The sequence below is a fragment of the Dendrobates tinctorius genome, unplaced genomic scaffold, assembly GCF_039654945.1.
Source record: "Dendrobates tinctorius isolate UK_male_01 unplaced genomic scaffold, ASM3965494v1 ptg000020l, whole genome shotgun sequence".
NCBI classification, from domain to species: Eukaryota; Metazoa; Chordata; class Amphibia; order Anura; family Dendrobatidae; genus Dendrobates; species Dendrobates tinctorius.
This window is the reverse complement of record NW_027361688.1, coordinates 34,978,490-35,002,660: the sequence shown is the minus strand read 5'-3', so window position 1 is coordinate 35,002,660 and position 24,171 is coordinate 34,978,490. Positions and strand designations below refer to the sequence as shown.

The following is a 24,171-nucleotide window of genomic DNA, read 5'->3' as shown; positions in this document are numbered from 1 at the left end:
GGCTGGCGAGCTGTTAAGCAAGCTACAGCACCTGTCCAGACAAGTACAGGGATTCCCTAGCGAGCAGACTTATTTGATTGTTTTCAATGTTGGGACAGCAATTTTTGGGGAGCACTATACTCTGGAGAATGATAGATGGGGCCCACCATACACTGGAACATTCCAAAGGTGGACATCAGACACTGGAGCAGCATTTACAGGGCCCATTATACACTAGAGCATTAGAAATGGGGCCCATTATGTTTGGAGCATTATTTTGGCCCATAAGACAGTGGAGCTTCATCCATGGGGACCAACATATACTGTAGCATTATGTGGAGCTCATCATATACTGTTTCAAACATTATATGGGACCAATGATTCTGTATGGAGAAATAGATGGGCCTCGTCATGAGATGTAAAAAGTGAAGTATTTTTCATTGTACTATACCGCTATTTCTCTGCCGTATCGGAGCATGATGAGTTGTGGTATGTGTTAAAGGGGCGCTCTTTCGCCCAGGGCACATGAAAACCTGGAGCCAGCCCTCCCCCCCACAGTTTGTAGCCAAATAACCCCCATTTTTAAGTGCGTAACTTGTATTATGAAGTTAATTAAGGTTGACAAGCTTAAGAAAGAAGAATTGATGCTTTTGGCATTCAAATGGGCACTGTAGGTGTGTTTCCTGTCCTCCTCTCACTGCCGACTTTTATTCCCCATTGACTTACATTGGGTTTCGAGTTTCGGACGACCCCGACTTTCCCCTATAATCGGACGATCTTGCTCGACCCGACTTTTGGAAAAGTCGGGTTTCACGAAACGAAACGCGACCCTAAAAAACCAAAAGTCGCTCAACTCTAGTCAAGACGGATCACCGTTGAAACGTTGCCACCTAAGGATCAGTAAAGTATCCACTGTTTTCACATTTAATTTGAGTGCTGCCTATTTTTTTTCCTTTTATCTATCTATCTATGTATGTATCTATCTATCTATCTTCATATCTATCTATCTATCTATATATCTATCTATCTATCTATCTTCATATCTATCTATCTATCTATCATCATATCTATCTATCCTCATATCTATCTATCTATTTATCTATCTATCTATCTATCTATCCTCATATCTATCTATCTAAAAAAATAAACAAGAAAATAAATATATTTGGCATTGATGCATCTGGAATGGGCCAACCTATAAAATTGTCAAGCTATTTAACCCCTTCAATAAACTCTGTAAAAAAATTAGTAAAAAACGGGCAAAAAGCACAATGCTTTTCATCCACTCAAAAAAAAGTGGAATAACACGTGATCAAAAATTCAAATGTAAATGAAAATGGTATCTTTGAAAACGTCATCTTGTCCTGCAAAAAAAAAACTGCTACACAGCTCCATCAGCAGATAAATAAAAAAGTTATAGCTCTCAGAATAAATCAACGCAAAAAACAATTCTTTATAAATCTGGTATTGCTGTAATCGCACCGAAGAATAAAGTTGCCTAATCAGTTATACCGCATGAGGAATGGTGTAAAAAAATATATAAAACCAATTCTTCACCTGCTGTTGATTTTATCTTTCTACCTCCCAAAGTAAGGTTCAGCACACATTTATCCTGCGCTCTGCATTGAGCGCTTACACTGGGGTTTCTGTGTATATCTCTGAAATACGTGATTCAGATGGAACCTCTGGTGGAAGATTCCCTATAATGAGGAAGATGAAGACACTGTGGATGCCATCTGACCTGTGATCTGGCAGTTTTCTGTCTTTTTAAGTGTGTATTAAAGTGTGGTTCTCTACAGTTTTGTGTAGTTCTGAAAAGGACACCTCTGAAAAGAGGCCAGATGGAGTCCAGAGTAACTCTGTTGCCTCATTAGAGTGAATGGATCACTCAGGGTTTCATCTGAATTATGGCACTTGGAGATTTAAAGGGAAACCCGAATATAAATGCTCAGCGTAAAGCGCCGGAAAAATGTGATCCCAAACATTATGTAAAATGTTCCAAATAAAAGCTTCAACTCAATCCACAAAAAAATCCCCATTGGGGTCTGTCATCTGTTAATGGAAATATAGGGGGCTTCCACGTTATGGGTAGAAAAAAGACTCTGGAAAAGAGCTATATCTCTTTGGCCCTTAAATGAGATCCAGCGAATTCTGTGCTCCCACATCCAGATGAGCCCCACAGTGTGCTTAAACCACATTTAGCATCCAATTATTTGGCATTTCTGTAGTGATGACAGCCCACCTAACTTACAGGTGCATGTCTCCAGAAGCATGAGCTGGGCATAATGTACAGGCACTACAAGGCCCATTTTAGACGTTGATGGCAAATTATGGTATACTAAAATCCAATACACCTCTGTACTTCTATGGGTGTAATTTGGCATGAAATGGATTCTATGGCCACGTTCACATGGTCAGTATTTGGTCAGTATTTTACATCAGTATGTGTAACCTAAACCAGTAGTGGGTGATAAACACAGAAGTGGTGAGGTGTTTCTACAAGTATTATACTTTTCCTCTAATTGTTCCGTTCTTGATTTTGGTTTACAAAGTCCCCCTTGTTATGGGGGACTTTAACTACCCGGATATTAACTGGGAAACAGAGACATGCGAAACCCATAAAGGCAATAGGTTTCTGCTAATAGCCAAGAATAATTATCTTTCACAATTGGTGCAGAATCCAACCAGAGGAGCAGCACTTTTAGACCTAATACTATCTAACAGACCTGACAGAATAACAAATCTGAAGGTTGTTGGGCATCTAGGACAGAGCGACCACAATATTGTACAGTTTCACTTGTCTTTCGCTAGGGGGACTTGTCAGGGAGTCACAAAAACACTGAAATTTAGGAAGGCAAAGTTTGACCGGCTTAGCGATGCCCTTAATCTGGTTGACTGGGACAATGTCCTTAGAAATAAGAATACAGAAAATAAATGGGAAATGTTTAAGAACATCCTTAATAGGCAATGTAAGCGGTTTATACCTTGTGGGAATAAAAGAATAAAAGGACAAGAAATAGGAAAAACCCAATGTGGCTAAACAAAGAAGTAAGAGGGGCAATTAACAGTAAAAAGAAAGTATTTACACTACTAAAGCCAGATGGCACCGTTGAAGCTCTAAAAAAACTATAAGGAGAAAAATTCTTTATCTAAAAAAATAATTAAAGCTGCCAAAAAGGAAACAGAGAAGCACATTGCTAAGGAGAGTAAAACTAATCCCAAGCTGTTCTTCAACTATATCAATAGTAAAAGAATCAAAAGTGAAATTGTAGACCCATTAAAAAATTTTGAGGAAAGTATGGTTGTAGATGATGAGGAAAAAGCTAATATATTAAACACCTTCTTCTCCACGGTATCCACTGTGGAAAATGAAATGCTAGGTGAAATGCCGAGAGACAAAGAAAACCCTATATTAAGGGTCACCAATCTAACCCAAGAAGAGGTGCAAAACCGGCTAAATAAGATTAAAATAGATAAATCTCCGGGTCCGGATGGCATACACCCACGAGTACTAAGAGAACTAAGTAATGTAATAGACAAACCATTATTTCTTATATTTATAGACTCTATAGGGACAGGGTCTGTTCCACAGGACTGGCGCATAGAAAATGTGGTACCAATATTCAAAAAGGGCTCTAAAAGTGAACCTGGAAATTATAGGCCAGTAAGTCTAAACTCTAATGTTGGTAATATATTTGAAGGGTTTCTGAGGGATGTTATTCTGGATTATCTCAATGAGAATAACTGTTGAACTCCAAATCAGCATGGGTTTATGAGGAATCGCTCCTGTCAAACCATCTCAATCAGTTTTTATGAAGAGGTAAGCTATAGACTGGACCAAGGTGAGTCATTGGATGTGGTATATCTTGATTTTTCCAAAGCGTTTGATACCGTGCCACACAAGAGGTTGGTACACAAAATGAGAATGCTGGGTCTAGGGGAGAATGTGTGTAAATGGGTAAGTAACTGGCTTAGTGATAGAGAGCAGAGGGTGGTTATAAATGGTATATTCTCTAACTGGGTCGCTGTGACCAGTTGGGTACCGCAGGGGTCGGTGTTGGGACCTATTCTCTTCAACATATTTATTAACGATCTGGTAGAAGGCTTGCACAGTAAAATATCGATATTTGCAGATGCTACAAAACTATGTAAAGCAGTCAATACAAGAGAAGATAGTATTCTGCTACAGATGGATCTGGATAAGTTGGGAACTTGGGACGAAAGGTGGCAGATGCAGTTTAGCAGTGATAAATGTAAGGTTATGGGAAGAAGGAATCAATATCACCATTACACACTGAACGGTAAACCTCTGCGTAAATCTGACATGGAGAAGGACTTGGGGATCCTAGTTAATGATAAACGTACCTGGAGCAGACAGTGCCATGCAGCGGCTCCCAAGGCAAACAGGATCATGGGGTGCATTGAAAGAGGTCTGGATACACATGATGAGAGCATTATACTGCCTCTGTACAAATCTCTGGTTAGATCGCACATGGAGTACTGTGTACAGTTTTGGGCATCGATGCTCAGGAAGGATATAATGGAACTAGAGCGGGTACAAAGGAGGGCAACAAAATTAATAAAGGGGATGGGGGAACTACAATACCCAGAGAGATTAGCAAAATTAGGATTATTTAGTCTAGAAAAAAGACAACTGAGGGGCGATCTAATAACCATGTATAAGTATATAAGGGGACAATACAAATATCTCTTCGAGGATCTGTTTATACCAAGGAAGGTGACAGTCACAAGGGGGCATTCTCTGCGTCTGGAGGAGAAAAGATTTTTCCACCAACATAGAAGAGGATTCTTTACAGTTAGGGCAGTGAGAATCTGGAATTCCCTGCCTGAGGAGGTGGTGAAGGCAAACTCAGTCGAAGGGTTCACGAGAGGCCTGGATGTCTTCCTGCAGCATAACAATATTGTATCTTACAGTTATTGTTAGGTTCTTTAGAAGGACGTAGATCTGGGGATTTATTCTGACAGAATTTTATAGGCTGAACTGGATGGACTAATATCTTTTTTCGGCCTTACTAACTATGTTACTATGTTACTAAATATTGATATAAAATTCTGACCAAATACTGAACGTATGAATGTGGCCTAATATTGGGTCTTTAATTTTATGACCTCATTTTCTACATTAGTCTTACCATCCATGACTTTTTTTTCTATGTCTAGCCTGTCACTCCAGATCTTCTGATGACCCCTAGTGACCGTGATGATGCAGAACTGGAGATGGAATACCCAGAGGACCGAGGGAATTGGACAGGAAAGTTAGATTTTCTGCTGTCTTGCATTGGATACTGTGTTGGCTTGGGCAATGTCTGGAGGTTCCCATATAGAGCTTACACTAATGGAGGTGGTAAGTCATTTTTTTTCAATCATTAACAAATTTGTGTTACCGAGGTGGCTAGCCTTGGTGATCTAAGTCTTGGGAGAAACTGCACTTGTAGCAATAGGTTACTGAGATGGTTTTATGTTGACTGGATTATGGGTCCGGGATTTAGGAGCGACTAAAAGAGCTTGGGTGGGAAAGGTCGCTCCCATACTCCAATCCGGGTCATACACACCCGATAACAGACAGCTGGGTTAGCTCAGCAGTGTGTGTTGTTCTGGAACTGGAGAAAGACTGCACATGGTGATCAGTCTATGTTAGAGACTGAGAAATGCCTGTGACAGTATCTTGGTAAGACCAATTGATTTGTTTTGCCTGACCCAAAAGAAAGAACTGTTTTTGTTATTAATTTGTGCTCCTTTCCTTTTTTGAGCTACAAAGTTAGTGAACTTTAATTATTCTGATATGTTAATGTTCTGCCTGTGTGTGTCCAAGCGACTACCACAGTGCAGAAGCTGAAACCCCTACAATGGGTATGGCTTGAATTACTGCAGAACTTTACTTTCTCCCTGCTGACATCATAAGCAGGTAGGTAGGTTGATCAATAAATAAATAAGATTTGAACATATCCAAACAAAGAATTACAGGTTTTGTGGGTCTGCAAAGTGAACTTACTAGTTAGTAAAGTTCTGTGAATACAGCAGCCTCTGCACTCTTTCGAACAGGTGGTTTCTGGTATCTTCTGCCCAGTTTTCCACTTTGACCTCAGTAAAAAGACAATGAGTTTTCCAGTTGTAAACCCAGTTCATGGTTCTCATATTTAATCACTGATTAGTGGAAGAGAGGTGAAGTCAGGAATATTGCCACAAGTAGTCACTAGGGACAAAGGAAGCCAGAGGATTTGATGAAGATGTAGTTAGAGAATAAGACAAGGGGTCAGAACTCAGAACCAAAAACAGGACAACAGGTACCAGGGGAAAAATTCATGGAGAAAAACAAAAACCTAACCCAGAAAGAATGCCAAGGTCAGTCAAGATCAAGATAAGAGGCAAATGGCAAACAAACGCCAAAGCGGCAGCCAACAGTGAAGAGAAGAAGAGTCCCCTGTCCAGGTCGTTCCGCGGTGGCTGACGGCAGGAGTTTATCAGCAGTGGAGGCCCATCACCACAAGTGGGCGAGCTACCTCCTGGTTCAAATTATAGGTATTTTACCAATTGAACATAGAAAAAATTAAAACAAAAAATAATGATGGCTGGTCTTTTTTCTTCTGAAATGGACTAATCTGAAAAAATAGGTTATTTTTAACTAGTTATCCAGTATACACAATTTGAAATAAAAAACAATCATCCATAGTTTTTAGTGTTGAACAAAAAGAGTGTGTGCTATAATCTCTCCCTCAGGCCACATCTCAGGAAAGAGATAAAGTATAAAGAATACTAGCTGAGCAATGCACATTACTGCTTTGTGGAAATGAAGAAGATCACAGTAGATCTGTGTGAAATACGTTTCTTGCTATTTTAGCTACCGTACAGTCACCAGCATGTCTTCGTTCACAGTTGTAGGAGTCTTTCTAAATTTAGTAATACAGTGTGATATGAATAGCGTCTCCACCCACAACTCATTATACATGGAAGCTATATGCCATTATATACAAATTTAAAAAAGAAAGCAAGGGCATTTCACGTGGAACAGAAAGCTTGGACTATAATCTAAAATTTGGATAAAATTGACATTATTGGTCAATGTGTCTAGAGCCTCTTAACTTTTCAATTGGCCAAGCAGTTTTTTATGATTTCTTTAATAATTTGTTGACATGAACCAAAAGTTACAATCACTTAAACCAGAAAAAAAACAATTTTATGGAGGAAACATAAAGTTTAGTGAATCTAGACTTAGAAGATCTGTTGGTGGCTCTGAGAAGTAATTTGACATTGAGGGTATCATTGAGGTTTGGGGGTCACCATTTCCTGAGATAGATGGTTGAGACACAAAGGACTCTTAAAACGTTGGATTAGGTTAAAAACTCTCCACAAGCAGCTTTATTATCTTTAAACAAAAATATTTCTGAACAAATGGAAATTCTGGGCCATCTGGCTACTAACTAGTATCCCTCACTAGCATAGCCCTCTAAGTCTACTTTCTTACACTTCAAAATTACCATAGTCCATGCCATTTCTCATGGTGACTATATTGATTCCCACATAGGCTGGCTGTCACACTGTGATGGTCTTTGGTAGGGAAGATTATGGCTGGTCCATACAATCAGAGCAACTGTTACCACCCACCTTTCGTGTCTACCTCTTTCCTCATAGACTGTAAGCTTGCGAGCAGGGCCCTCATTCCTCTTGGTATTTGTTATAATCTACTGTATGTGATTATTGTTATGCTGTAATGTCTATTGTCTGTACAAATCCCCTCTGAAATGTAAAGTGCTGCGGAATATGTCGGCGCTATAAAAATAAAATTTATTATTATTATTATATTAAGGGGGGCCTCAAACTGTCCCTGGAACTGGGATTCTAACTATCCCTGTCCCAGGGGTACTCTTGGAGGTAGAGAAGCCCAAGTCTTACTATGCTCTTTTTAAACCCTGATATGTCTCCTGCCCCACTAGATGAAGCATGGGAAAGAAATGTAATGTAAACAAGATGCAAAAGACAAAACAGAGATAATAGAAAACTTTCTATCATACAAAAGCGCTAACCAACAATAGGGATAAGTTTAGGGACAGGGAGGAATAAACAAATGGGAACAGGGACCAGGAGATAAACACACACATAGTACAGCAAACCACAGAACACTTCTCCAACAACTCTATTCCAACCACTTTGCTTTAGCACTCAGCACAGGAAAACAAATCTTTCACCAGCAGGGACTAGAAGGTCTGACTAGTTTACATAGGAAGAGGTAATGACCAGATCAGAAGCAGCTGAAATGAAACTGCATGTTTCTGAACAGCATACCATGGGTTGTTAACCTCTTCAGCACCAGGAGAAACTAAATCCATTTAATATGGAACACAAATCACACCATGTCTAAGGAAAACCTGTGATTTGTTACCCAACGTGACCATCTAACTCCAGATCTTCCAGAGGGACGTGACACCCTTGTGACACTGGCAGTGCCTGTGTGTACTCAATACATAGAAAATAACTTAGTTCAAGAGCTTTCCCAGCTACTGCAATACAAGGCTCATTACTGCTCATACCCTGGACTTTTCCTATGGATTGATGTCTTCTGTTTCCTCTTTAGTCACAGAGAACAAAATTTTCTCTTTCTAACAAATCACATAATCAGATTTTTGTCCTGAAATATTACACTTTAGTTCATAGTTATGCCATTTTATCTGCTACATAGTCACAAGACAAGTAATACAAATGCAGACATTTAGTTGGCTTGCTCACTGTACTCCTAATCTCAAGGTTTTCCCTTAATGATTTCTTTAATCTTGATTTCTAGGGTGTTGATTGATAATTTAGATCAGCAGCATGGTTAAGCCACTGGTCCGAACTGTGGAGTTTCTCCTGTTACAAGCAGAGGCAGGGGCACTGAAGCTGTCTGTATCCAGTGGTCTGGCCAGCTTCAAAGCAGCTCTTACATTGGGGAGAGCTTGTAAGCACTGCGCTCCTTGGATAGAAGACTTGCAGTGATGGCTGGTAACCTAAGTAATGAGCAGTAAAACTATAAAATAAAAAATCCTCATTTCTTAAGAATAACTAGAGCTTTAATAACAAGTAAGTTGCAGTTTATCGTCTTTACAAACACTTTGAAAATTTGCCCAATTATGAGTGACAACCTCTGTAACCTTGAACACTCCCAAATTTGTCCAGGATATTGACGTTAAAGAAGATCTGACACCAAATATCCCACTATAAACTGGATGCATTATCAAATAGATTTCTTAAACCTGGTGAGTCTGGTATGCTTATTTTGAAAATCTACATTAGGATATCTGTATGACTATAAGAAAAATGAGAATTGCTACCACTGGACTAATGAAACGACCATTTAAATATTAGGAGGGGAAACGTAAAGAAGGTTCCTGTACCCATTTTTACATGGATTTTTAAAGTAAGTACAACAGCTTTATCAGGTCTACAATACCTATTTAGCAATTTATGAAGAAATTGAGAATCTATTGAGAAATGTCGTCTAGACTGAAGTATTTTGAATATAATAAAAGGCAACAAAGTGTTTAGTCAACGCTTCTTAAATATAATTTATATCGTCTCATCATCAACACTGAGAACATATGACCCATCCTAGATTTTCAGAGCAGAAAAATGAACATCAATCTGAGGTTTAAGTGGCCCAATAAAATGCATAAAAACAAAAAGACACGGCAGTAGCAATCGGGCGTGTGTATGCGGAGATGTTACAAATTATATATAAATCAGAAAAATTGATGAAATACTTTGTTGTCATGGATAATTTACCAAATACATTTCTTAGAGGAATTGAAGAAGCTTGGCTGATGTAAGGGCTAACATAGTATGTGGGTCATTGAAAATTGTTTATATTGATCTAGTCTATAGCGTCAGGAATTGATTGAAGGCCAGAAATAAGATCTTGGGAGGAGAACATCAATTTAGGATGAAAAATATTGTTTCTGAGACCCCTAGTAGCCCTTTTTGTCTCTTAGCAGAGTGTGTTTTTGGGTTCGCTACTCGTTTATCGCCACAGTTCAGGGTGCTACCCTCAGTTTGTATGTAGGCTTCCACCATGCTTCATTTTTCAATGTTTGTGATCAGTTACCAGATTGAACCCTTTCACTTCTATCATTGTACATTGTGATTTGGTTAGTTCCTTGGTACATATATTAGCATAGCAAAAATTTTTATTTATATAGTGCCAACATATTCGACAAGACTTTACAAATCAGAGAGGACATGTACAGACATTACAGACTAACAGATAATTCAACAGATACCAAGAGAAGTGAGGGCCCAGCTGCTCACATGCTTACAACCTATGAGGGAATAGGAGAGACACAAAAGGTGAATGGTAAAAGGTGTTTGTGCTGTATGTTACAGCCATCAATAATATAAATAGAGTGTTCACATAATGCTGCAGGAACCGGTCACTAACCAGTATCTGATACACACTGCCATTAAGTGCATGGAGGATGTGTAAATAAATGGTATGAGGGACCTAATTTTGTGTAAAATTTTGGAAGGACATAGATAATTGAGAAGAGGTGATAGGCTAGTCCAAAGAAATGAATTCTTAGGGCACGCTTAAATGTGTGGATAATGGGAATTAATCAACTTGTCCAGTGTAGTGCCGTCCAAAGAAATGTAGCAGCACATGAGAAGTCTTGGAGTTGGGAGTGGCAGGTTTGGATTATTAAGGATGCTATTAGCTATTATTAGGTCATTAGTGAAACAGAGAGCACGGGTAAGGTGGTAAACAGAGATGAGGGCGGTGTTGTAGGGTGGTGCTGAACCGTGGAGAGCTTTGTAGCTAAGACAGATAAGTTTATATTTTATTCTATAGCGGATGGGTAACCAGTGCAGTGACTGGCACAGGGTGGAAGCATCAGTGTAGCAGTTGGACATGAGTAATAGACATAATGACTATTTAAGACAAACCATCACCTGGAAACCTTCATAAAACAAAAGGATAGCAAAATATAAGACATTTATCAAATATACAACATACAAAGAAAAATTGAAAACCTATAGTAATTTTGTCTAATTCAGTGTTAATAGCCCTTACTGTTTAAAGGCCCCCAAACACATTAGACTAATGTTAGCCAAACCCACTGATATAGGCAGGTTTGGCTGAAACAAGTAGTGGACACAGATAGAAGAGGACCCATGTGCAAGAACAGCATATACGCCCCTCTTTGAGTCTGTGACAGGACCTACTTGCTGATTTGAACATGAATGTAGGCCCCCTTACCTCTTACGCCCCTGTGCAACTTCGCACATTGCACCAATGGTATGGCTGACACTCTAATATGTAGGGATCAACTGATTGTCGCGTGAGATGTTGATTGGGTATGTCAGTTTTCGGACTCTCTATTGTTTTGCTTTCCTGGAGATAACCCCGCAAACAGGGATGTCTCATAGAGAACACAGGAGCGCTGCTGTGTATGTAAGAGCCAACTGAGATGAGTGTGGATCGAACAATTGACCAAAGTGTCATTTGGCTGCCAGATATCTAATGTATATAGCCAAGTTAAGCAGAAAGAGAACTGAATTTTAAGAAAAAAAAATTGTGAAAATCAATAGCAAAAGTAAATATAACAAAAATTGTAATATATGTTATCAGAGAAATCTGATTTCTTCCCCACTTATGAGTCACTTTTTTCCTCCATTTCTGCCTTCAGAACTCACTATCCACTCAGGAAAAAAAACTGATCAAATTGTGACACAGTCCATTGGTGAGAGGAGGAGGATAAAAGTGAGAAGCAGAGGTAGAAAATAGGCAGAGGGAGACAGAGATCGTGCTGAGCTTTCTAACAAGTCTTTCATCAACCAATAGAGCTTGACTCACCCAGATACTGTTGTATAATTTCCTCAATGCTGCTGCTGATTCTCTCTTTGCGCTACCTAAAAAATGAAGAGCATGAATATATCTCTGTCTGCTGTGCTGTGTATTGGAGACATCATAGCAACTAGTCACTTGAGAGTAGGGTTACCCTTTAAGTCAGGGCTCTCTGCTGTCTCACTATTTTGACAACTGGTTGAGACTTCCTTCTACTTAGCTGGAGGTACCATTGTGTGAGAGAAGATGGAAAGAGCTCAGCATGGATATGTTTTGTTATTATCTTATGTTACTTCATGCTGGATCTAGTTAAATAATAGGTGAATTCCTCTGAATTATGTAGCATCAGGTCAAGGAGACTAGAGATATCAACTGAGGTAAATTCTGTTCCAGCCTTTTTCTCGGCTTTGTAGCTTTCTGTCTGTGAATAGTATGTAATTAGAGACCAAGATCAACCCTTTATAAGCAGCTGTGTCCTCCCCTTGCAAAATGACTCTTTAGAAGCTGCAACCTTTAACAATGAACTCTATCCTACTCACTTATCTTAATTCTAAAATGCACTATGTATTTTACTACAAGTCTTATAAATAATCATTTTTTCTATATAACACCCCTTTAGGGCTACCACAGTACACTGGGTGTTATGGGGGAGGGTCTCACCTCTCCAGGGCGCTGTGCCTCCAGCCGAATCTTGATTGGAGCTCTCTCTCTGGGACCGCAGAAGGACAGTTATCTTCTGCCAGGGGCTGATTCGGGAAACCCCTGCCACAGCTCAGTACACACACTCAGGGAACAGGAGTAAAACCGTTTAACAGATTTATTGCTATGCAGCAGAACTGAGGTGGGTTTAAAGGAATAACATACAGTACAAATAACGGTGCTCTATAAAAGTCATATACACATCACAATCTACTTCTACTCTGACCCTGCAAATATAACGTAGCAGGTTCCCCCCCTCTTTTTGTATCAACTCAGTCCAAACGTTGGGGCCCAGTTGCCGCGGATGTTGGTGCGCAAATTAGAACCGTGGGTGCGCTTAGATGAATATTACTGTCAATAGTCTGGGTTGTAATGTACTCACTGTAAATAGCACTGGTAGAACCACAAGTCTCAGAAGGGCACTCACTGTGTGTCTCAAATGGCAGAACTCTCCGGGTCTTTGATGTTAATGGTCTCAAAGGGTGACAGGACCGAGCTCTCTCCAGCAGCGAGAGTATCTCAGCGGGGGCCGCCACACTCTGCAGCGCAGAGGAATGCAGATCCACTCTGCTCTGTTTCTCACAGCAAGTTGCCATGCTCCTTCCTTTCTGAGCCTTTACTTTCACTTTCTCGTCAGCTCCCTCCTCCAAGTCCCTCCTCCTCCAATCCACTCTCTCTCCTATCTTTCCAATCCATGTCATCTGACTGAAACAAGGGTCCCTTGGAATTGTAGTCCACTGCCACTCAGGGGAAAAACGATTAATGTTTGTAGGTCCCTGTTTAACAGCCGCTGCAAAACTCTTCTTAGTGTCTGTAAGCTCCAGTATACCGGTAGCTGCTCTGACAGTTCCCTGTGCAGGTGTTACATCTATAATGTAAAATTCTGGTTTGTAGTAGGAGGTGATACCAATTTTAGCTTGATTTGCACTTTATTAATTTTTCCATTATATTCTATGAATCAGCCAGTAGACCAAGTGGCAAACCAGGACATATCCTGCCAAATCTGTGCACATCACCCTATTTACTATTCATATGCTGTATGGAATCACCCCCACTCTCAGTTGGCATTACTCAGAGATGCTTAGTTCACCAGATTTTGTGTTCAACAGTCCTGCAAAGTGAAAGTAAAAGCTGTGTCCCTGTAATATTCAGGGAAACCATCAGATTTGAAGAAAATATTATCATTTCATCTTCTGTCACTTTTTATCATACCTGATATAGGTCTACTTTAAGTCTGATATATTTACTAGGAATCTAGATGATCTGTTTATATTCTGTGCTGTATTTAGATGCATTTTATTTGGGGTAGTGGTAGGGTGATTTATCCTTTGATTTATGTGCTTTTTGTCCATTTGTTGACACAAGTACTTGTTTTGGGTCTATAACATGGAGAGACAAGGCCTCAAGTATCTAAGCAAGTGCCTAAATTTTTAAGTAATCACCAACTTTAGTAATAGGTAACAAAACTTCATTTTTCTAATATCCTATAGCCCATTTCATAGCGTTTATTGGTGAGGTCGAGGTTCATTGACTTTCTTGTATCGCTCAAGAGACAGAAGCGTTCCACTTATACTCTAGTATAAGCAGATTGCTGTACAGGTTTATTAGAAAATCTATGGGTCTGTATATACTTAAAGGGATTGTTTCATTTGTGGTATATCCTTAAGATAAGTCATCAATATCTAATTAGAGGGGGTGTGAGACCTGCATCCTCGCCGATCAGCTGTTCCCAGGGGTGATGGTGGCTGGTAGTGGTTAGTTGTGGAGCTGCTCAGCATGACTCCTTCAGCTGTATTGTGGCCTCAGCTGGGTCTTGCACATCCACCCCCCATTCAAATCAATAGGGAGAGGATGATGTAGTATTGGCCGCTGCCACAGTTGATGGATTTGCGTTATGCAACCCTGCAACTGGCACTTCCAGCCTCCACCGGCACTGGGAACAGCTCATTGACAGGGATGCCGGGTGTCGCACCTCCACCGATATTAATGATTTGTCCTAAATAGAGGCCATCGGTGTAAGGGTCCCGCACAAGACCTTTAAGCCTCTGATATAAGGTAATGCTTCTCTGCCTCTGGGTTGGGGTAATTGGTCGGTGCCTCAGGACCACTTTGCAAACACTGTACAAAAGTGGCTACAAAATATCAAATACTGTATATTTCAAATGTAATATCCCTCAATGTAGTCATGTTCTAGGTTGCACTGTAATAAAAATACTCATCTTTCAGGGGCATTTCTTATTCCATATTTCATCATGCTGGCCATTTGTGGAATCCCACTCTTCTTCATGGAATTGTCCTTAGGCCAATTTTCCAGCCTTGGACCACTGGCAGTGTGGAAAATAAGTCCACTTTTTAAAGGTGAGTGTAAGCATCCTTGCTCATAAAGGAGGCCTTTACTGAACCTTTTGAGCTTGGGGGTCTATAATTTTCCCACTTTCCACTGCTACATGTGCCAGATCAAGAACGATTATGAAATATCCATTAAGAATTCAGGCAGTGTCATGGGACTTTCGTGCTACAAATGTGACTCTCCTATGTCTTTGTCTCTACTCCAAAAGGTGTTGGCATGGGCATGCTGCTAATTGTTGCCCTGGTAGCCATCTACTACAACATGATAATAGCCTACGTGTTATTCTACCTCTTCGCCTCCCTGACCAGTAGTTTGCCCTGGGAACATTGTGGCAATTGGTGGAATACTGACCTTTGCCTTGACCACCATCTCATCCGTACCAGCAATTCTGCAATGCCAATCAACATCAGCAGTACAGTCAGCCCGAGTGAAGAGTACTGGAGGTAAGTGTGGATGGACCTAAAATGGTCTTCAAAAGTTATTAATTTTTTTCAGACCAAAGAACTAGAAAAAGATATATATGATAATGTTCAGTGAAGAGAGTTGTCAAAGTAGCCAAACATTATCAATTTTATCTACCTATCCATTTTATATTGTGATTTCTACGATCAATGCTTCCACTGAAGTCGCTACGTTCTTCACATACAAGGGAGTTCTGGAATTGGGGATCCAGGATCAATTCGGTGGAACCTATGTCTATGTCTTCTCTTGGCCTGGGTCATTGTGTATCTCTGCATTCTAAAGGGAGTGAAATCATCAGGCAAGGTATGGATTATAAAATATAATATTCAAAGTTTATGACATAAGAATGAAAAGACCAGAGGATACTATTAACCCAAGAAGGTTTCTAGATGTCCCACACCAGTTACAGGAAACTCTAGAAGTTAATTGCCAAAGGGGGCTTTCCAATTTGGGAAGATCCATGTACGGTGCTTTCCTGGTCTAGCGTTGAGTGTCTGCCATTGCTCTTGGTGTCTACTACTGACAGAAGCGGTGACATGACATTGATAGAGCTACAGTCAATGATCGATCTTAGTGGCTATGACTGAGTAGATGGCAGACAATAAGAAAAACAGCCGACAGCACACAGATGCATAGATGCATGTTCCAAAGGCCCCGGGGCCCGTCGAGTCCAACACTGTGTACAAACGTAAGAAAAAGGAACAGCATCCATCTCCAGGTGAAAAATTATGTAGCTTTATTTTGCCATCATCAGATACAACGAATCGACATCTATGAGTACTTGATAAAGGCCTCATAGAGGTCGAAACGTTGAGTAGATGGCAGAAACAGCTGAAGTCACTGGCTGCAGAATGACGTCAACGTGGCAGACAATAATTGACACCAAAAGCAACATTGGAGACTTAGCACTGTACCAAGGAAGAGTAAATAAAGCTGTTTGTTTTTTAAGCTAGGGAACCTGTGTTTTCCTAAATGAGAAAAGTCCTTTGGGTTATGTGCACATAATTTTTCGAGAACTTTTTGAAGCAGAAACTAAGGAGAAACTAAAAGGAAACTCTTCAAATCCTCTTCCAAAACTAAAATCTCCGTCCAAAACATAAACTTTTTCCAACATTTTTTGAGCAATAAACTGAGATTAAGAGGAATATTTGGAAATTTTCCACTCAGTTTCTGCTCGAAAAACTCCTCAATATATACTGTGTGACATAACCAGTTACTGCTCCAAAAACATACCCCAAAAAACTCTGTGTTCAGAGATCCCTTAGGGCGTGTGCACACTGAGTCTTCTGGAAGAGCTTTTGGAGAAGAAACTGCATAGAATCTCTAAGTTTTTGAAATAGTTGATGTTTCAAAAAACTTTGCCAATACCAGTCAGTTGAACTCAAAAGAGAAATGTCCACAGAGATCATTGTAGAAGTATCTCACATCGATGCCAGATTATGTACATCACTGGTTCTCTCTGTATTTAGGTGGTCTATTTCACAGCAACTTTCCCATACTTAATCCTGATCATGCTGTTAATCCGTGGAGTGACATTGGATGGAGCGTGGATTGGGGTCAAATTCTATCTCACACCACAGTTTGACCACTTGTTGTCTTCAAAGGTAAATAAACGATGGTTAAAATGAATGTGTCCTGCTAGAAATTGGAAGAAAGCTATCCTGTAACTTTCCGATCGCAAGAAGTAAAATTGGGATTTCAATTGTAGTCCAAATTCATGACTTGCAAATTCAGTTGCAGCGCTGGTTTGTAGTTTATTAGAGCTCATTTGAAATATTTTGGCGGGAATTTTTATAGACTAGAGTTTGATATACCAATTTTGAACTTAAAGTCATTGAATTAAGTAAGTAAAAAAGTTGAAAATTTTGCAAAATATACCAATTGCGACAAAAGTTTGAGACTTTTTGAACCCAATTTTCTGGCATAGAGGGTGTTGTGTAAATACCATGTCCCTTGAATTTTTGCAAATTCCCTTCTTGCTTATACTTGGTAGTACACTTCAGTGAATGTGGAAATTTTGTCAGCTGTTATACAACATACAGTATAAGGGCTAGTGATGAGAGAGTATACTCGTTGCTCGGGTTTTTCCGAGCATGCTCGGGTGTCCTCCGAGTATTTTGGCGAGCTGGGAGATTTAGTTTGTGCCCACGCAGCTGCATGATTTGTGGCTGCTGGTTAGCCTGAATACATGTGAGAAATGCCTGTTTGCTAGGGAATCCCCATATGTATTCAGGCTGTTCAGCAGCCACAAATCATGCAGCTGCATCGACACAAACTAAATCTCCGAGCACGCCAAAATACTCGGACGACACCGGAGCATACTCAGGAAAACCCAAGCAACGAATATACTCGCTTATCACTAATAAGGGCCTTAAAACTGATCTATCACCAGATTTAACAATACAAGCTGCCTACATTATATAATACCTCTCTTAGAACCGTTGAGGCTGGTGTACTTACTTGGAAAATCCATGTCAGAATGGCTGTATAATCCTAGTATTAGGTTGAGCATTCTAGTAGTCTAGACTGATTGTCAGCTGCAGCTTCTACTTAGCAGTAAGAGATCTCAGCAGGGAGGAGGGTCACTGAGAAGATGTCAATCAGTGGGCAGAGACTTAATTAAATTTTCAGAATTATACAAAAATCCTGACATGAATTTCTGACAGGAAATACAGCATTTTCATCAGGTCAAAGAGATGTATGTAATAATGTATACAGTTTACACCGTGAATTGCGCTATAATCTAAGCCTTTGCATTTTCTGACCATGTTGTTTTAGGCTGAACATTTTGTGCTCTACAATTTCTTGCTAAAGGTTTTAGGGAGGGTTCCCTTAGCTAGTTTTCTTTTTTGTAAAGCAAAGCTCCAAATCCCTTACATAGAGATACTTATAATGATAAAATTCTGTTTTCCTTAAGACTTCACTAGAAGGATCATCAGTTTGTGGGCTAGTTGTAGCTTTTGTTGGTACCATTTTGGGCTACATATAACTTTTTGATTACTTTTTTCTATTTTTAAGGAGGCAAGGTGACAAAAAAAATGCAGAACCTTTGGCATTTCTTTTTCTTCTTTCATTGTTTACTGCTGCAGTCGTTTTACAGTACAGATCTTTTTCATTATAGTGATAGTAGTTTTGTCTCTTTTTGGTTCTGTATTTTTTTCCATGCAATAAAGTATTTTTCATATAAAAAATGGCCTTATAAGTAGAGATGAGCGAAAAAGTATACAAGACCTTGGTCCAGCGTCCAGGTCAGTATTCCTTGGGTGCTGGATGGGGAGCATCCCAACTGACGACATCCCTGACTCTGCTTTTGATTAACTGGTCTGGTCCTATATCGCTGCAGTGTGGCAAACACACAATGTTGCGCTAATCAAGAGAGAAGCTGCAGATGGCGCAGCAAGACTCTTGTCTAGCAGCCATAGAATAGTAAGCTGACCACTGGACCAGGGTCTTGTGAATTTATTTCTACTGATAAGACTACAAAGATAGTAGACTAAGGGTACCGTTAACGATACGACCTGGCAAGGATCGCTGGTGCGTCGCTAAATGGTCGCTAGTAAGCTGTCAAACAGTCAGATTTACCCAGCGACGCAGCAACGATCCAGCGTTCCATATAACAACCTTGGCCGTCGTTGGGACTTTGTCACACAGCAGCAGTTCTGACGAATCCCGCCTGCGTCCATGATTTCTGAGTCGCTAACGAGGTCGCTCGTCGGTGTCAAACACAGCGATGCACGCTGGCCAGCGGGACACCAGCGATCCAAAAATGGCCCAGGACATATGAGCATGATCAGCGACATCACAGCGGAGGCCTGGTCGCTGCTAAGTGTCACACGTAACGAGATCGCTGGCGAGGTCGCTGTTGCATCACAAAATCGGTGACGCTTCAGCGATCTCGCTATGTGAGGCGGTGCCTTTAGGGGCTTTCAGTAACCCTCTGACTATCATGATAACAATTTGGAAAATTAATGTCTGGCATCTTGTGAAGGGGCGGTGACAAATGACAATAGTGCTCATAGCTCTTTTGATCACAGCATCCGAGATGTTTAACACCCGTGATTAGAATTGTCTCAGATCCCTGTCATTGCAGTATAATGTCAGATGGATGGAGAAAAGTGACGGAGGTCTGAGCTTCAACACTTTATAGATTTGATCTCCTCTCTTGTATCACATAGTAAATATTTTTTTCTCTCTTTACTCTTACATTGATGATATACTGTGCATTTAATAATAGGTGTGGATAGAAGCAGCCCTGCAGATCTTTTATTCCCTTGGAGTTGGGTTCGGAGGGCTTCTGACATTTGCATCCTATAATACGTTTCACCAAAACATTTACAGGTAAATATGTGCATTTGCTTCTTGGCTTCCTGGTGTCAAATCTGTTTAATAATTTCTAGACCTAAAAGAAATAAGCACCAGAGATAAAGTAACCACAAATACTGGAAAATTAATGCCTGTCCAATGAGATCCAATAAAATCTACTTATCAATGTATTAGGCTGACCATTAGAGTCATATTTCTCTAATAAGCAAGTGTGGACCTTCATGCATTAATCATTTTGCCAATAGATAACTGCAAATATATTTTAATTGTTGCCAGAAATTTTTAATGTAGATGATATTCCATTTTTTAACAAAGGACTGTTATTGTCACGACTCTGTTGTCGGGTGTCCCGGGACCATGGGTTCCTTTCCTGACCATAACGCTTAGGGGCGCCCTATGTCACCCTGTTCCCCAGATTACTTCTGATGGCGAAGATGCCTGGGCCTTGTACCTTGCTTTAGCTCCTGAATCCACCCTCAGACTCTACTCTTCCCCCACCAGGGAACAAGGGAGTAATAGTGAACCGTAATACACCAACCAGACTTACAAGGTAATATGAATAGGGGTAATGAAAAAAGCCAAACATACAAATATACTCACACATACAACAGAGGAATACACCGGGAAGTGGAGGATGGAGTTAAACCAAAGTAGGAGAAGAAAGGGAATTATCACACACCCAAAGCCTAGCAACAGTCACAGATAAATCCACCAAAAGCCTTCTCCAATAATAACCAGCAACAACCTTCAGCCATGCAGCATAAGCTACTATGACAATGAGTGTTAGCCAGGGCCCAGATTATATAGGAGATGGGAGTGGCTAGCAGTGCACAGCTGAGAGCCTTAAGGAGGGAAAGCTTCCAGGAGCTCTCAACAGAGCAGATTAACTCCTGCAATGCTAGAAAAAACTTGTGCAGTTTAATATGAAGGTGAAGTGCTTCTAATCCATTCAGGAGTAGGAGAAATCAGACGCTGTGGTCTTCTGGCTCCTCTCTGTCGTGGTGAACCCGTGACACTTATCTGCAAACCATTGATGAACTGATATGGGATTTATATTGGAAAAATGTCTAGGTTTTCGTTACACACATAATAACATTCATTTTGTAAAAGAGAACCTTTCACCACTTTTTTTCTCATTTTGCCTCTCTGTTGCGGAGATATTAGCAAATAAAGTATTTGGCACATAATGAGATTACTTTTTTTAGGTTCAAGTGGGTGTTATCAGACAGTTTTCACTTGGAGTGTGTATTTCTTCTCCCTGTGTGATGTTGACCAATCATAAGCATGCAGCAACACACTGGAAAAAGAACACACCGCTAGCATTGCTTAGGTTTCTCAGTTTGTGAGATGTAATGATACAGCCCTGATCTCACCTGTACTAACCTCCTCCCATGAGTCAGTGTTGGAGAGGGACAGTGCAGCTGAGTTTAGCTGTGTCATACTGCAAATCTTTCTATCAACTCTCCTGATTGCTGAGTGTCTCAGGGATCACACCTATGGCTGCTGTGCTCAATCTTCTCATACTCGCTCTGCAGTGAGATGAGGGCCGTCACTAAATCTCACACAGGAGTAAACTGCTTGTTTTGGACTGCTCCTGTGTGAGATGTAATGACACACTACTCTGACTTCACTGCAGAGTGATTGCAAGTTGAGAACAACAGACATTAGTGTGATACTAGTAGAAAAATTACGCTGACGCTTCAAAATAGACCACTCTGCTGTATGAAGGAAGCAGTTCCAGAGCAAAATAGTAATTTTGTAGTTTTGATTTTTACGTGTTTTATGCTTGCACCAAGCTCATTTAAAAAACAAGCTAAATAAATGAAAAATTATTTGCGCTTTTTAGCTTGTTTTATGGAAAAAAGGTCAGTGAGAGCACGAAACGTGTCAAAATACAAAATTACTATTCCACGCTGAAACTGCTTCCTTTTTACAGCAGCGTGGTCTACTTTGAGTGTGCTTTTTCTACTAATCGATATGCAAAAGAGGGTTTACCTTCATTTGCCAACAGGACTGCAACAGCAGGTATATTCATGGGCAATTATTGGAGTTGAGACAATCACAACCTTTTCAGGTGAGCAACTCCTTAACTCCCTTCTCACCTGTACCATGCAATATGTCGCTTGTCTCCCCCAATGCCCACCCCGTTTTTTCCGCATTAGTGTGATACTGACACTTTGAGTTTTCATCTCTGGACAGTCAGTGTGGGGGAGGGGCAGTACAGCAAAGTGAACATTGCTATGTGAGGAGGAGATCTGATAGAAGGGTTTGTAATGTGAAACAGTTAAAGTCAGCTGTGCTGCCCCTCCCCCCACAGGGACTTTATCTGAAAGGTGTTAATCAACTGTGCTTTCTAATCATGCAGGAGGTTAGACCAGGAGATCAGAGTTATATGTTTACATCTCACATACTAAAGCCCCCGTTACACACTGCGATATCGCTAGCAATATCGCTGTAAAGTCACCGATTTTGTGACGTTGCAGCGATATTGCTAGCGATGTCGCTGCATGTGATACTTACCTCCGACCGCTCCCCCGCTGGTTATCGCTGATCGCGCGAGAAGCTCCTGGACCATTCCTAGTCGGCCACCTCCTGCTGCGCTTCCTGTGGGGCCGACGAGCGACGTGTGGAGCCGGGCGGGAGGACGCAGTATCGCCGCGTCTGACAGGTAAGTAGCGATCCCCGTCCCCAGCGATGTCGCTGGTGAGATCTGCCTGTGTGGCAGCTCACTAGCGACCACCTAGCGATGCACCAGAGATCCTGACCGCGTCATATCGCTGGTCGGGATCGCTGGTGCATCGCTAGGTGTAACGGTACCCTAAGAAACCTGCTCTAAGCTATTGGAGGGGGTGTTCTTCTTTCCTTGGATTGTTGCTAATTGCTTATGATTGATCATATTCATACAGGGAGAAAGTACATGCCCCCTAAAGAAAACTCAGAAGATCCACTTCGATTTAAAATAAATAAAAAACATTGGAAGCCAACATTCCCTGCAACGAAGAGGCAAAATTCAAAAAAATGGTTTTTTTTCCAGTTCAATTTGAGTAAAAAGTCTTCTATAAAACAGAATACCCCTGTATGTGACAGATTTTACTTTATTTTGTAGGGATACTTTTATTGTCACGCTTGGGAATGCCTTCACCAGCATTCTGGCGGGATTTGCTATCTTCTCCGTCTTGGGTTATATGTCCCAGGAACTAGGTGTTCCAGTAGATCAAGTGGCTAAAGCAGGTAAGAATTGGTTCTACCATTTTACATTCTTCATCTCTTGTTCGTCTACATGGATTTTGTGTTGACAGAGATAAAATATTCACAAAAATGGCTGCATTGGGAGGTGAGAAAGATTATGAGATTGTCCCGTTCCTTCTCTTCTTAAAATGAGGTTACACAGGCATTTTTGAAATTAGCAATATTACCTGCAGATCGATGCTCATGTAAAGAGCTAGTCCCAAAATAATAAGTTATCCCTTACTTACAAGATACAGGATAATTTACTGATTGCTGGGGGTCCAACGGCTCAGACCCACAGCGGTCCCGAGAATGGAGCTTTAAATGCCAAAGTTTGGGCTCTGCATGGTCCTTTCTTGATGGAAGCAAAGGTGAACCTGCTTGACCTCCTCTCTATTCATTGTCTTAGTACTGTCAGAAATGGACACAGAGTTGGAAGCCAACCTTGGCGAGAATTCATATGTCCATGAAGTATGGAGAAGCTGCAAGCCTCCTGACCTAAATTTGACAGCCACATAGGCAGTCGATACATCTCTGTCCATACTTGGAACATGTTACCCAGATGTCGAATTTGACCTAATTGTTTTCAAATGCTGTTTGGAATTAATGCACAATTCTGAAAAGTGTTGGGGTAATCTAAGCACTGTCTCAACCCTGTACAATAATGGTCATGTACCCCAAATATCCAAGATTACATCCAGAATGATCACTGTTTCAAAGGGGAATCAGGTGTGAAAAGCAATATTTTGTGTACATCCCTAAAGGTGTTGCTCACTTTGGACAATTCCATTATATTTGAAGATTTCCCTTATGATCAACTGCAATTTGTGGAGAAAGCCAAATTGCAAGTGTTCAGATTTACTGCAGCGCCACCACAGGCAAAATGAAGCATTACACAGTTACTACTGAATACAATGGCATGTCCATGGGTTTTCTCAGTCCTCCAGATCTAAACACTATGACCCAGATTCATCAATGTATTTCCTGACAGTTTTTTGGTGTGAATACCTCTCAATTATTGACTTTTTGATTCATCAAAAAGTCATTAAATTGATCAAACGATCTGTGACTTTTTTCAACTTGTCTTTTGTGGTTTAGTTAGGGTCCTAATTTTTAAATCACTGTGGCTTTTCCAGATATTCTAGACAGATTCAGAAAATCTGACTTGTCTTTAAAAGTCACAAAATTTGATGCAACCCTTCTACCTACAGTCCCTAAGAAACCTCAGAAAAAATATATAGGGACCAAAAATATTTTTTGAAAACCAAAAGACTACAAATTAGAAAAAGACCCCTAAAAA

At 40.5% G+C, this 24,171-nt stretch overlaps 1 protein-coding gene across 1 annotated transcript in view; it reads left to right on the top strand.

Annotated features, from left to right (window-relative positions):
- SLC6A7 (solute carrier family 6 member 7) overlaps positions 1–24,171 on the top strand; it is a 107,276-nt gene that overhangs the window by 38,189 nt on the left and 44,916 nt on the right. Inside the window, exons 2-8 of the mRNA XM_073567990.1 lie at positions 5,161–5,344; positions 14,735–14,866; positions 15,067–15,301; positions 15,485–15,623; positions 16,790–16,924; positions 19,555–19,658; positions 22,750–22,874. Of these exons, the coding sequence (XP_073424091.1) occupies positions 5,161–5,344; positions 14,735–14,866; positions 15,067–15,301; positions 15,485–15,623; positions 16,790–16,924; positions 19,555–19,658; positions 22,750–22,874 (1,054 nt within the window). The remainder of the gene's footprint in view (positions 1–5,160; positions 5,345–14,734; positions 14,867–15,066; positions 15,302–15,484; positions 15,624–16,789; positions 16,925–19,554; positions 19,659–22,749; positions 22,875–24,171) is intronic.